This window comes from Danaus plexippus, chromosome 30 (assembly GCF_018135715.1).
Source record: "Danaus plexippus chromosome 30, MEX_DaPlex, whole genome shotgun sequence".
Taxonomy (NCBI): Eukaryota; Metazoa; Arthropoda; class Insecta; order Lepidoptera; family Nymphalidae; genus Danaus; species Danaus plexippus.
In genome coordinates this window covers 207,249-219,845 of record NC_083557.1, presented here as the reverse complement: position 1 = coordinate 219,845, position 12,597 = coordinate 207,249, and the positions used below count along the sequence as shown (strand labels likewise).

The window sequence follows — 12,597 nt, the reverse complement described above, 5'->3', positions numbered from 1 at the left end:
GTATATAAGGCAGCCACCGGCGAGCCACTGTCCATACTGTGTGACAATTTAAAAATCTTTCAAACGGAACACGATGTTGCTATATGTATTAAAAATAATATATTACATGTTACACGTATGTATGTATGTACGTTTGTTGATAATTACTATTAATTCAGTTATTATAATATACTGGAGTCATTGTGGATGTGCGAGGTGCTGTGAGGTGGGTCTGTGAGCAGCGCGGCCCGCACTCAGCCCAACAACAACACCCCGGATATACCCGGGGGCGAAAGTGTTATGTATTAATTATCTTTAAAATTAATTATTATCAAATTATTGTAGAAAATATTAATTTATGAGATAATTCTTATTAATGTAGATATACGTATATTTTATGTCGGTCTCTGTTAGTCTACTGTCAGTTGTATGTTTGTCTTTTACTTACAGAAATATTAAATATATTTTTATATATATATAATATTTAAATTACGCCCAAGTAATAGTTGCAGGGTTCAGTGACTCCTGCTGTTTAATTTTATTTTGGCGTCCGAGGTAATCACGGACGGTTGTCGAGTTAATGTTGTTATGATGGATTTTACACCTGGCAGCTGGTGCTGAAGATCCCCCGACCTGCTCCTCGCACAGCACAACCAGTGGAATTAATCCATCTTATAGCCGCGACGTAGCTGCCGTTGAAGCCTCCATTGAGGCTATCATTTAAACTATGTCTCATTTAATATAAATTATAAAACACTCGTATATTCACTATGATCACATATTTTTAATTTAATGTTTTAGTTAATTTCCGATACTAAGACATTCCTAAGACTCATTTGTCTCAGTGTCTGCCAGTGTGTAGCAGCCTTAGATCATCAATCATTATCGCGAACTCCCAATTCATTGGTGTAATTAGATTTGGCAAATAAAATAAAATAAAAAAATCCAACCCCTTTTGTGATTTTTCGTGTTGGTATTTTAATGAAATGTGCTGTACCGGTTGCGATGTAATCGTCGGGTTTCTGTAGTAATTAACAATTATTTAAAGATCAATCATCTTTATTGATGGCTCATGTAATGAAAAAATTCCTATTCTATACATATGTATGTATGTATGTAGATTAATTACTGAAAAACTCGATTAAATCCTCACGATTAACTCACTGTTGACTGACAGACTTTCATAAAAGATTTTATTTCACAGCTACCTGCAATTCTCGTATTATTCCTCTCTTCTACTACAAATATATTAAAGAAATAGTTTTCAAAATTAACAAAAATTTTAGTACAAAATTATGATTATTAATAGCAGAGACACTTCCGTTTGCGTCTGTATCTAAAACGAATGACACTTGAGTTGCGACCGAAAAAAATTATTTATTAAGCAAATATATAAAAAATAACTGTAAGGCCACACATGCGTGTGTCTGGGTGACACGCTGGAGACTGGAGAGAGAGAACCTGGTGATTTATCCTGATGGTGTTGACCAATAAACCTTATTGAACAAACAAACACGGTGTTTATAGCAGCGTGCACACCGCGACGAGCTGCACCGAGCTGAGATCGGATTCTATCAATTTCCTCAAATATCAAAAAGCATAATTATCAATGGGGATACATCTGAGGGCATATTTCACCTCTCGATCTATAGATCGTGGATTCTTCAGAGAAATCATTTTAAAAAACTACCAAACATGCCATTATGTCCGTCTCTGTCTCTCTCTATGGATGCCATTCTCCGTCTCGCTCTCTCTCTGAAAGCCTTATCCCTTCCGAGTGTTTTTGCTGGCGGCTGTACAGCGTCGGGCGTCGTCCGAGCCGGTCGTGTTCCGTCCGCGTGTTTTTTCTTCTGATGCTTTTTATTAGTAAGTTCGCGGTAATTTTTGTTTTTGGTGAAGTTGATACTGTCCGTACTATCCCGGTGATGAGTTTTCGTAACGAACAGACGATCGTATGAGAAGGTATTCCAAGAATTCAGTGTTTTGTGTTACAGTATTGTGCTTGGACTAGGATTTGATGTCACCTATCTATGAACTACGGTTGGTATCGGTCTAGATTCCAGATCACTGCATCACCTCCAGCTATAATCAATGACCTCGTGTCATTTCTATATACATTACTATTACGAGATACATATTTTTTCACGTTTCCACATTTCTTCGGTCCTAGAGCTGCGCGCGTTGATGTCTTTTATATGGAAACCAGTGGGCTCGTAAAACGCTAAAATGTACGTCAAAATTCAAATGTCACATTCAAAGTATACAGCCTGGGAGGGTTTTATTGATCATTACAATATTGAGTTATTCCAAAAGAAATATTCCATGAGAGAGGCAGAAATCGGAGGAATGTCTCTTTATCAATGAAACGGCAGATTTTATGTCCCATGAAGTAATTTAATATAACAAATAACGTTAATTCACGGCGTATCGTATTCCAGCTGTCATAAATTACCCGACTTGCGATTCAATGTACATAAAAACGAATTGTTATTGCCGTTTGTCAGAGGCGAGTCTCTGTCCATTAATTCCCTTACCTAATGTCCACGGTATTACTTTAAGTGTCTCCGTTTCTGTTAGTGTCGAACTAGCTTCTGTTTGTTTCCTGTAGAAATTCGTCCTAAAGTATTTAATACAGACAAAGTCACGGTATAAAGCGAGTGAGACTCCTCATAAATCGTAAAATTTTTGTTTCCAACAGAGCTCGCTGTAGCTGTACTATAATATATTATATTTTCGGTCCAAGCTGTAGTCTAAGAGCTACCTTATAATTTTTATTGCTTTTTAAATTAATTGTCAGGACTGGCGTAAATTAAAAATACGACCATAACGACGGACAATACTGCGATATTATATATAAATATATATATTATACTACAAACCAATTATATGATTATTACTATTTATATATAGATACAAATATTGCTGTTTATATGTAATAATTCAAGACGAGACTCAAATCTCATCCAAAACACGCTGTTATATATATATATAACAATAATTTTAAACAGAAAGTTTCATTTTCGACGGGTTCCAACAAAACTGCAGTCCGTAACAAGGAGAAATGTAACAATAAAAGCTGTGTTTTGATCTTTGACCCGTGGGAAGTGCTCAAAAAAATATATAATGTCGCCGAGGAACAATGTGGGTCGTGATAGTGACCATGGAGACGTCACGACCCCGGCGTTTAGTGCTCCCGGCTGGTCAGTTCAGCTCATGCAACAGATATCATTCATTATATAATCTGCTTACTTTCAGTACTAGACTTGAGCTCTATTAATATATCAAGCAAAGCAAGGTGCCAACACAGTCTTGCACGCTTAGTATCAAATAGCTTAGAATACACGCCTCATTCATATAAATGAAGGTCAGTTATAAACATCGTACGAGCTATCGGTAGTCAGTAGTCAGTAGTCAGTAGTCAGTAGTCAGCATATCGTTCAGGCAGCTTGTACAACACGAGCTCATTGATAAGGCCTTACTATCTACAGTGACCTTCGACCGTCACGGTCACATCAATGATTACACAGAACCCGCGACATTTTATCTTGAGTCAATAAATATCATTCGTTTTGAAAAATAATTCACAATCTGCTTTGTTCTCATTTCCGGAAGAAGCAAACATGCAAATAAAATGGCGACGTTTATTACCAATTAAACGTTGTTAAATAGTGTGTGTGTGTGTGTGTGTGTGTGTGTGCGTGTGTGTGTCTGAATGTTTCAACTATCGTCTAACATAAACAAGCAGCTGCCTAATATAAATTATCTTTATGCTAACAACTATCAATGGCGCCTGGCGAGTAAAATAATAAAAAATGTAGTTATATCATATAATACACAACTGGACGGTGGACGGTGGACGGTGGACGGTGGACAGGTCAACGAACTCCTAAATTTTGTCAAACTGTTCGTTATCATAATTTCCTATTAAGCGATCATTTCCTTCGCTAATCTTTATGTCTCTATAACTTTATTACGTCCTGTATAATTTATCGTTTCGTTTCAACGAGAATATGTTTTAAAACATCTCTTACAGGTCGCACAACATACCGTCCCATTAACTACGTCCTTCACTCGGTTCCGTTTACTTTATTAATAACAAATATTCTATCAGAGTTAAATTAGTAAGACTTATGAAGCACCTGTTATAAAATAGAGGAACGTCTGGTTCGCGATATTCGGTCACAAAAACACACACACACTAATGACCGGGGCTTATTGTTTAGAGCGGTCCGTACCGAGAATACTATTACGTGTTTTGTTATAAACAATGCGACCGCTTTTTAATTATTGCGTCCGTTTGAGCTCCTTTCTTATAATTATAGATATTTGGGGATTGTTTTTTTTTGGTTTTCGGTTATTTTTAAGAAGCCGTCATTTTTTGCTGGATCTTGACAGGTTTGGGGCTGACGCGTGCTCGGAGGCTTTCCTGATGATACGGCGATTAATATTTAATAGACAGAATAGATCCTGTAGATTCAGATTCTGCCGTCCTTTTCGATCATTCTAATGACCAGGTCTTCTAAGTAGACCTCTGAAGTTCCGCCTGACGCTGATGATGATCAGAAACCAAGAGCTTACAATACCTTCACCTTTGTTCTGGTATCACGAAATTCAAAGTTCATCATTAAATGGTTTTAATGTGATGGTGATGGTGACGATTATAACAAGAGCTTTCGCGTGGGTTCGTCCATTCTTCTCTGAATAAGTAGTAAGATTTAGACATCACGACTTATCGTCTCTTTGTTATAAGACATTTCTTTATAACTGTGGCATTTTAAATACTATAGTATAATAAAGAGGGACAAATTTGTCTTTCTGTGTGGGTGTTAGTAACGAATAAACTCACAAACTACAGCGCCGATTCCGAAAACTCTTTCCCCATTGCCAAGCTACATTTGCCCTCAGTAACACAGGCTGTGTGTCGCTAGACAAGATTACGATTAGCCTTTAATGAAATATAAAAATAAAAGGTTTAAACATAAGAAAACATAACAGGAAGCTAGTACATAACCAAGTTTATTGTGAAAAGTTAATCTGAAATAATATTCACAACATGTTAATAAGAAAGTGTGAAAAATCGTCTCATTACCATAAAGACGAGGCGCGACATGTCGCATAAAGTAAATATTATTACGGCACAGTTACTTGATGGAATTATAACGTTAAAGATACGGATAATTTAGTGAAAAACACGTTCCGTACATACGTTTGCTATCGAGGAGTTAATATATACAAAATATATGATGTGCATTAAATGGGTAGCGCTGGATAGAGTCGTCCCAGGCCGCTCAGATGTAATCTCCGCGGCCGGTATTCGAAATACGTCAAATATCCGTCGTACGGGCACAGAAAGATTTGGGTTTAAAAAATATACCCCTTATCTGATCACTACTATAACATACGTATAAACGGCCGCGGGTTCGCTTGAATTCATATAATATTCCTATCAAATTATTTGTATAGAAATGAGATTAGAATTTTATATTTGTGTCATTTTTAATGTTTTTTAAATGTATATTATGTTTGTGTTGCTGTGAGCTGTCTGTGTGTCACAGTCAATGTATATATATTTATATATGAGTAACAATATCATCTTATATTTAATATAAATGTCAAATCGTTTTATTCCTGTTCCTTCTGTCTTGTATGAATTGGAAATGACAAAATGGCGGTCAGCGGCAACTTTGTGTTATGCGGATCAATGTTTCTTATTTCGATATTATTATGGTCGACTTTTGACTGTTCCTGCATCGCACGTTTCTTGGCAACGGTCGCCATATAGTCCCAGCTCCGGTACTCACGACATTTTAATCGTTGTTTAATTTTTTACAATCAATTTGTTTGTTTAAAGACACCATGTCGAAGTGATGACGAATCAATGACAATATTTACTTTATTAAACATTTTATAAAGTCGCATTTAATTTTAGTAAATATATATTAATCTTCAGTTCTACACGCGCTTCAACCGGATGTAATTTGACGCCTTGACAATATATTATGTTACTATTGTAGACTCAGTCTCAGACTAGTGATAGACTAACAGCTGTCTGGAGACCGGTGATGCAATAATATTTAACCTACAGTCTAGACTTTATCCAATATTATAGCGCGCGTTTCGTTACAAACTTAGCGATAGACACATCGGGGTCCGACTATAAATTATTTATTATATTTAAAACGTGCCAATAAACCTGAGTTATAGACTTATAAAATATGACACGAACGGTTTACGACCAGCCCGAGGTCCGGCGGGGACCCGCAGGTGAGAATATATCCCTGGATGATTGGCCGAGGTGGACTTTGAGATGAACGACAGTTTTGGCACTGACCTACTGGCTGATTCATCATGAATGAGTCAATCTTCTTAGCTGATGATGAAGCATAGAGTATATTGCTCTCTTCCTCTTTTTCTCTCTCTCTCTCTCTGTCTCTCTCTCTTTTTCTCAATATAAATAATGTATGTATCCGCTGTGTAGTTCTCATATGTTCATTATTTGGCAGCATATTTTTTTATTTCTTCGTTAAGACGTAATAGAGACAGCGTCACATTAATGGCGTATCATAGAGGAAGTGTCCGCGCTGATTTTCTAATAAAATGCTTTTTATTTCGTATTCTGTTTGTTTGAGATGAATACATTTGTATATTTAAATTCCTATTATACAACATTTCTTTATTTTATATGTTAATTATAACTTTATTTTCACCTTGTAATCTGTCCTGTTCTTAATGTCATTTTTTATATTTAGATTATAGTTAGTGATTACTATCAGATGACTCAAAATAAAGTCTTTGATATAAATACATACATATATTATATTATGGCTTTGCTTGCAAGTGATTGGATTTACGGATGCTTGTTGTTCTTTCGCAAAAACTACTTCACAGATTTTGATGAAATCATACAAAAATGTAGAATAGACCTTAGAATAAGACCTAGTGTATAATGCATCCCCTCCCTCCGTGTCGTTGCTTCAGAACAGTCGTACCGTGTGTGACGTCACGCGACACACTGTACATGTCGCTGACGGTCGGGTCTCGTGACAGATATGTATTGTTATAACACACTGTATATATTTCTCTGAGCTCAGTTTCCAAATTCACTAGAGCGACGTCGCAGGCAAAACTAGTATCACATCTTTAACAAACAAACTAGGCATTATGAAAATGGCTTGAATACTGTTATGTGTAGGAATAGTTGAGCTATATATAGTTACTATGTTGCCGACAATGATCACGGGAACTTTACTATGAGGAGCAAAAAACGGAACAATGAACGAAAAAACCTGCTGCAGCTCGGCGACGAGATTTATTACGGACGTTTATTGTGTACGATCACGACACGACATGTCGTGTAGCAAGATATAAAGAATTAACTATACAATAATAGTTTGACCTTCCGAAAAGACGATTATAATGCTTAGGGTTACAGAAGTAGGGTATTACCATATATATACGGACAAAAGGCACTTTTATTATATAAATTATGACAAAGTATGTCGTGGGCGGTTCCGTCTTAGAATGTGTCAATTGACTGGACACGAGACTAAACATATAACACAATATATAGATAATGTGCAAGCGTAATAGGAAAGAACGATTGATGAAAATAATCTTTGAATTTCGTTAAAAATATACATTTTCAAGGAAAGAATTAAATTTTATACTAAGATATATACAAAAGTGGCTATTCACATATCTCGCTACGGAAGAACATAACCCACTTTTTCTAAGTTGTGTACATGTGCGGGCTTCATCACCCTGTAACATGGTACGATACTCTTAACTAGACACCGATAGTATTAAAGTTCATCATATAAAAATGACTACTATTCACGTGACATAGACTGGTAGTAAGGACACTTACTAATATATTAATTCAACTTAATGTCTTGTAGAATTATTGTACTGGAAACAATCCCGTGTGAAGATTGTGTGACTCCAATAATTTGAAAAAATATTTAAAAAACTGATAAATTTTCTTAACTCATGTGACAATGTTATTAGGAGACACCAACAGATCTCGACGAAGTTAACTCGCAGCTTCCGACCGGTTGAGATCTCTTCTTAAAAAATCCTATCCACAGAACAAAACATCCACAAATCACATCTAAATTAATTATTCCACACAAATGCTTGCTAATTGATACATTGATCAATATAACTGATGATTGTGTCCGTCGAGTCGTCTGTCAATCACCGTATTGTACAATATTTAGAGTTGTGCCCGTCCGTCTATTAAAAGCAATGACGGGTTAACTCGGGTAACTGACTAACTCGGAACTCATTATAACTCAGTGAAAGTCGGTTAAGATCGACTCTTTGTATTGCAATTAATATTACTGATGCTAAGTTACTGTATGACTATTCACTATTTATATTTTATTACAATGCAATTGTCTCTTTCTCTCTCTCTCTCTCCCTCTCTCTCTCTCAAATATATATATATATATGTTTACTTTAAAAATTTATTTAACAACTTTCCGGTAGCCGGTTCGATTACGCGATCAATAAAATAAACATGCGCCTAATCATTGAATGGACCATGTTCGTAACATAGACAGACACGGACGACTTTATGAATATAACTATCATAGTTAACCAAGGTTCCGATCGACGGCGAGCTGTTAGTGAGGCGGAAAATAAAAATCACTTACTGTTTAACTCAAAAACTAACATTTTGGTTTAATATATTTAGTTCAAACCCTATATTATAAAATATAAATCGACATCTACATTCCTTGATACTTTGTTTCCCAAATGATTTTTCATTTTCTTTTAACTTCATATTTTCTAATTAACATATAATAACATAGGCAGGTTATGTATCAACTTATCTGTGAGCTTATTATACGACTATTTAACAAAGGCGTCTATACCGTACTTGTTTTTTAGAACGAGCACTAAGTTACGGTAATATGTCGAAATAAAAAATTTAACAGTTTCGGATATACGAGTTAATTGATTTATAAAACATACATACATAACAAAGGTATTATGTTATTTACAGTAAATTATATTCCGTCGTCGTTGTAACAGCTCTATGTAAATGTCGTTTTTTTTTCTCCACTCCGGTTGTAAAACGTATTTTTTCATGTCCTACATGTCCGCCGCGCGTATCGCTTACGAATCTTTTTTAATATTAAATTAACGCAATTATTATTATACTTATATAAATATTGATACATCTTTATCTTTACCTATATATATATTGTTTCTTCAATATAACCTGTCCGTCCGTAACCACCACAATGAATAGATAATTAGTTAAAACTTGCTTTTTTCAAGTAATAATATCTTGTAAACTAAAAACATGATTTATGCCGCCATTAAATATTATTACAAGAAAAGCTTCAGAATTCGTATGTAACGTACAAGTTTAGTCAAAAATTGTAGTTTCTCTCTCAGTTCACGAATCAGACACGTACTTCAATGACCCACCAAATATTTTAATGAATATTTTACGTCATTTTGTTTAGTGACATGTGTCGTATCTATAATGTCGTTCCGACATATCGTTTGGTGTAAGTGTCACTGTCGCATGTAATCCCCGTCCGGGGCGACGTCACTTCTGTTAATACAATCGTACGGATCGTGTGATAATCGTAATTCTTACGGATTTTCGGATTACGAGTCTTAATGTACGTTGGGACACTTCACATATAGTTAAGTATTTCGACAGGAGACGACCTTAAGATGGGTGACCATAGTTCACATTTCTATCTTTCTACTTATAGTTTTATTTTACTTATAGTTTTAACATTAAAATTATGTCAGGTTTGTGAAATAAAAAGGGTTTCGTGTATGTTAAGTAACCAATTAATGTCGTCTGTCCCGTCACGATACGGCGCTGGCTATAAATTAAAAAAAACGATTCAAATGTATCTAAAAACATGAAAAATTAGTTGAATTATTATGAAAAACAATAATTTATAGGGATACTGATTATATTATGATATGATAAATTATATTTTTGATAATTCCTAATTGATTGAGTCACTAGCAACTCCAGTGGCTGACAACTTGATATTCTAATGAGGCGAGCTGTTCAAACTGTGTCCGATTATAAAACCTACTCTCGATTATACAATATCTGTATATAATTAACAAAACACGTTTAAAACACGATTTTTAACTAATTAATTATATTATAGTGTTATAATATCAAATAAATAGTTATTATCCTTTGTTACAGAGTACATCGGCATGGCGTATGAATAGAAATACATTACAAAATGGCGTCGAGCACAGATAAAACAAATCGAAAATGTGAAATCGAGAGATTACCGAGCTTAAAAGATATTAATAATACAGAGAAAGGTACTGATCATAAAATAGGTTTGAATTTTAACTGGTACAAGATGAGGAGACCACATTTGTTATACAATAGCTGTGGGTACAGAGAGGAACAGTTCAGGAGGTTGAAGAAGGAGTACGGCTTCTATAGTTACTGTATGTTGAGTGTCGGACTTAGCTTCGTCCTGGGGCTGGTGATTGGAGCAGCTATAGTCGGCTCCCCGGCGACGTCTCCTAATTTCATTCAGAGAAAATTAGAAAGAATCAACTCGTCTAAAGTAAGAGTTCCTCACGAGAGATTGAACTCTTTGAAACTAACAGGTAACTCTGATGAGCAAATAAAGAAAGAAAGGGATGGTGATAGATTCTCGGCTGTGTCCTTCGTGGGATCAGACGATCCCCGTAAATATAAAGTTGATGTGTATCCAAAAGGTTTAACCGATGATATGAGAGAGATCCTGAAAGACACGAAGGCCAGCGACCACAAACATTCCCTACCAGAAGTTGTCAACGGAATGGTTCATGTCCCTAACGATAATACTGTCCTGTATAATAATATTTATTGGGGTCCAGCGGTTGAGAACTCCATGCCTCAAGGATATGGAGAGAATTCAGCTGAGATTTGGGAAAAATACGTGGATCAGAGCGAGGTTATCAAAATGGAAGCTGGTTGTGGCAGGATGCAGAACAGGTTAATAACATTCCAGGACGGAATTCAAGCTTGCGTTCGTTACAGACAGAACACGGATCAGATCCAGGGGGAGATCTTCAGTTTCTACGTCGCCAGGCTATTGAATCTGACCAATCTGGCGCCCTCCGTGGTCAAAGTTGTGGACTTGAAGGATAAACTGTGGCAGAACGTTGCCAACAACATCGCAACCGCCCAGTGGAACACCAACCGGGCCGTGGTGATCACACAGTACATACCAAGCTTAGACTCAGCGACCATACCGGAAATATTTAAACCCTCGACGCGACATCTTAATAAAATTGACATTTACAAGATGTCCGTCACAGAAAAGAATGATACAAAACAGTTGCTCATAGATAAAATAAGAGCGAAAAACATTAAAACTAAAATAGAAGTCGCTGATGACTTCGACTACGTAGACGTTAAAGTGAACAAAAAGACGATCGAGCTGTTCGTCGAGTTGGCCCAGTGGTCTGATCTGATAGTCTTTGACTATCTGACAGCTAATCTGGATAGAATAGTTAACAATCTATTCAATTACCAGTGGAATATCAACATAATGGATGGACCAGCTCACAACCTGGCGAGGAAGATGGATAGCGGACTTCTTCTGTTCCTTGACAATGAATCCGGCCTTCTCCACGGATATAGGCTGCTGAAGAAGTACAACACCTATCACAGTCTCATGCTGGATAATCTGTGCGTGTTCAGGAAGAGCACCGTAGACGCTTTGAAGGTCATGCACAGATTACCCATAGGCAAGAAGCTGAGCGAGGTGTTCCACCAGAAAAACAGTGCTGTGATCAGAGACATACTGCCGCCGTTACCGGAGAAGAACGCTAAGATACTTCACGAGCGGTTAGGAAAGGTCCTAGCTCAGGTCGATAAATGTGAACAAAGTTTTGGTAAACATTAGTATAGTTATGAACAAAGTGATATCCTTGTAATCGTACGTTATATAATACATTTGCGACCAAAAATGTACATTATGTATAAACGACATTTCTCGGTCGAATCCATTTTTTGTAAATATTTCATATTTATTTTTTAGGGCGCGATGAAAGCATTTTCGATACCAAATAATATAACTTATGAAGTGCCAGTATGTAAATCACTATTATTTATGTCTGTGTCGGAACTGTGACAAACACACAATGAATATCCTAAATATATATATAATAAGTCTGCTTCATTATCTTTATTATCCAATGTACTTCGATCAAACGACTTCACATCACTTGTGTACCCTAAAACGTTTGTACTGTCTACTCGACTGTGTAAAAGCGAGTACTGTGTTTCACACATCACGGTTCCCAGTCAACGGTGGCGAGCTTTAATATATGTAAATAAATGTAAAAAATATATTATAATAAATAAAACTATACCGTATGTCTGTCTTTACTTTATTTATAATAAAATTATAATTTTATTATATGCATAAAGAGATCCCTTTAAATTAGTGTTTATATAGATATATATGTTTAACTTGGTTCCAATATGTTTATTATGAAAAACATATCTTCATTAACAGCTTTTCTGCCTCCCACTTGATTAATTTCGAATTTTTATTTCATTTGAATAAACTAACATACATACCATGTTGAATGTAACCTACGTCACAGTATAGTTTC

At 35.9% G+C, this 12,597-nt stretch overlaps 1 protein-coding gene across 1 annotated transcript; it reads left to right on the top strand.

The window, feature by feature from the left end:
* The first annotated feature begins 1,794 nt into the window (after positions 1–1,794).
* Positions 1,795–12,347, top strand: LOC116776697 (extracellular serine/threonine protein kinase four-jointed). Its single transcript, XM_032669953.2, has 2 exons — positions 1,795–2,019; positions 10,175–12,347. Exon 2 carries the CDS (start codon positions 10,215–10,217, stop codon positions 11,880–11,882), a length of 1,668 nt encoding a protein of 555 aa, XP_032525844.2. The 5' UTR covers positions 1,795–2,019; positions 10,175–10,214; the 3' UTR covers positions 11,883–12,347.
* Positions 12,348–12,597: the final 250 nt, after the last annotated feature.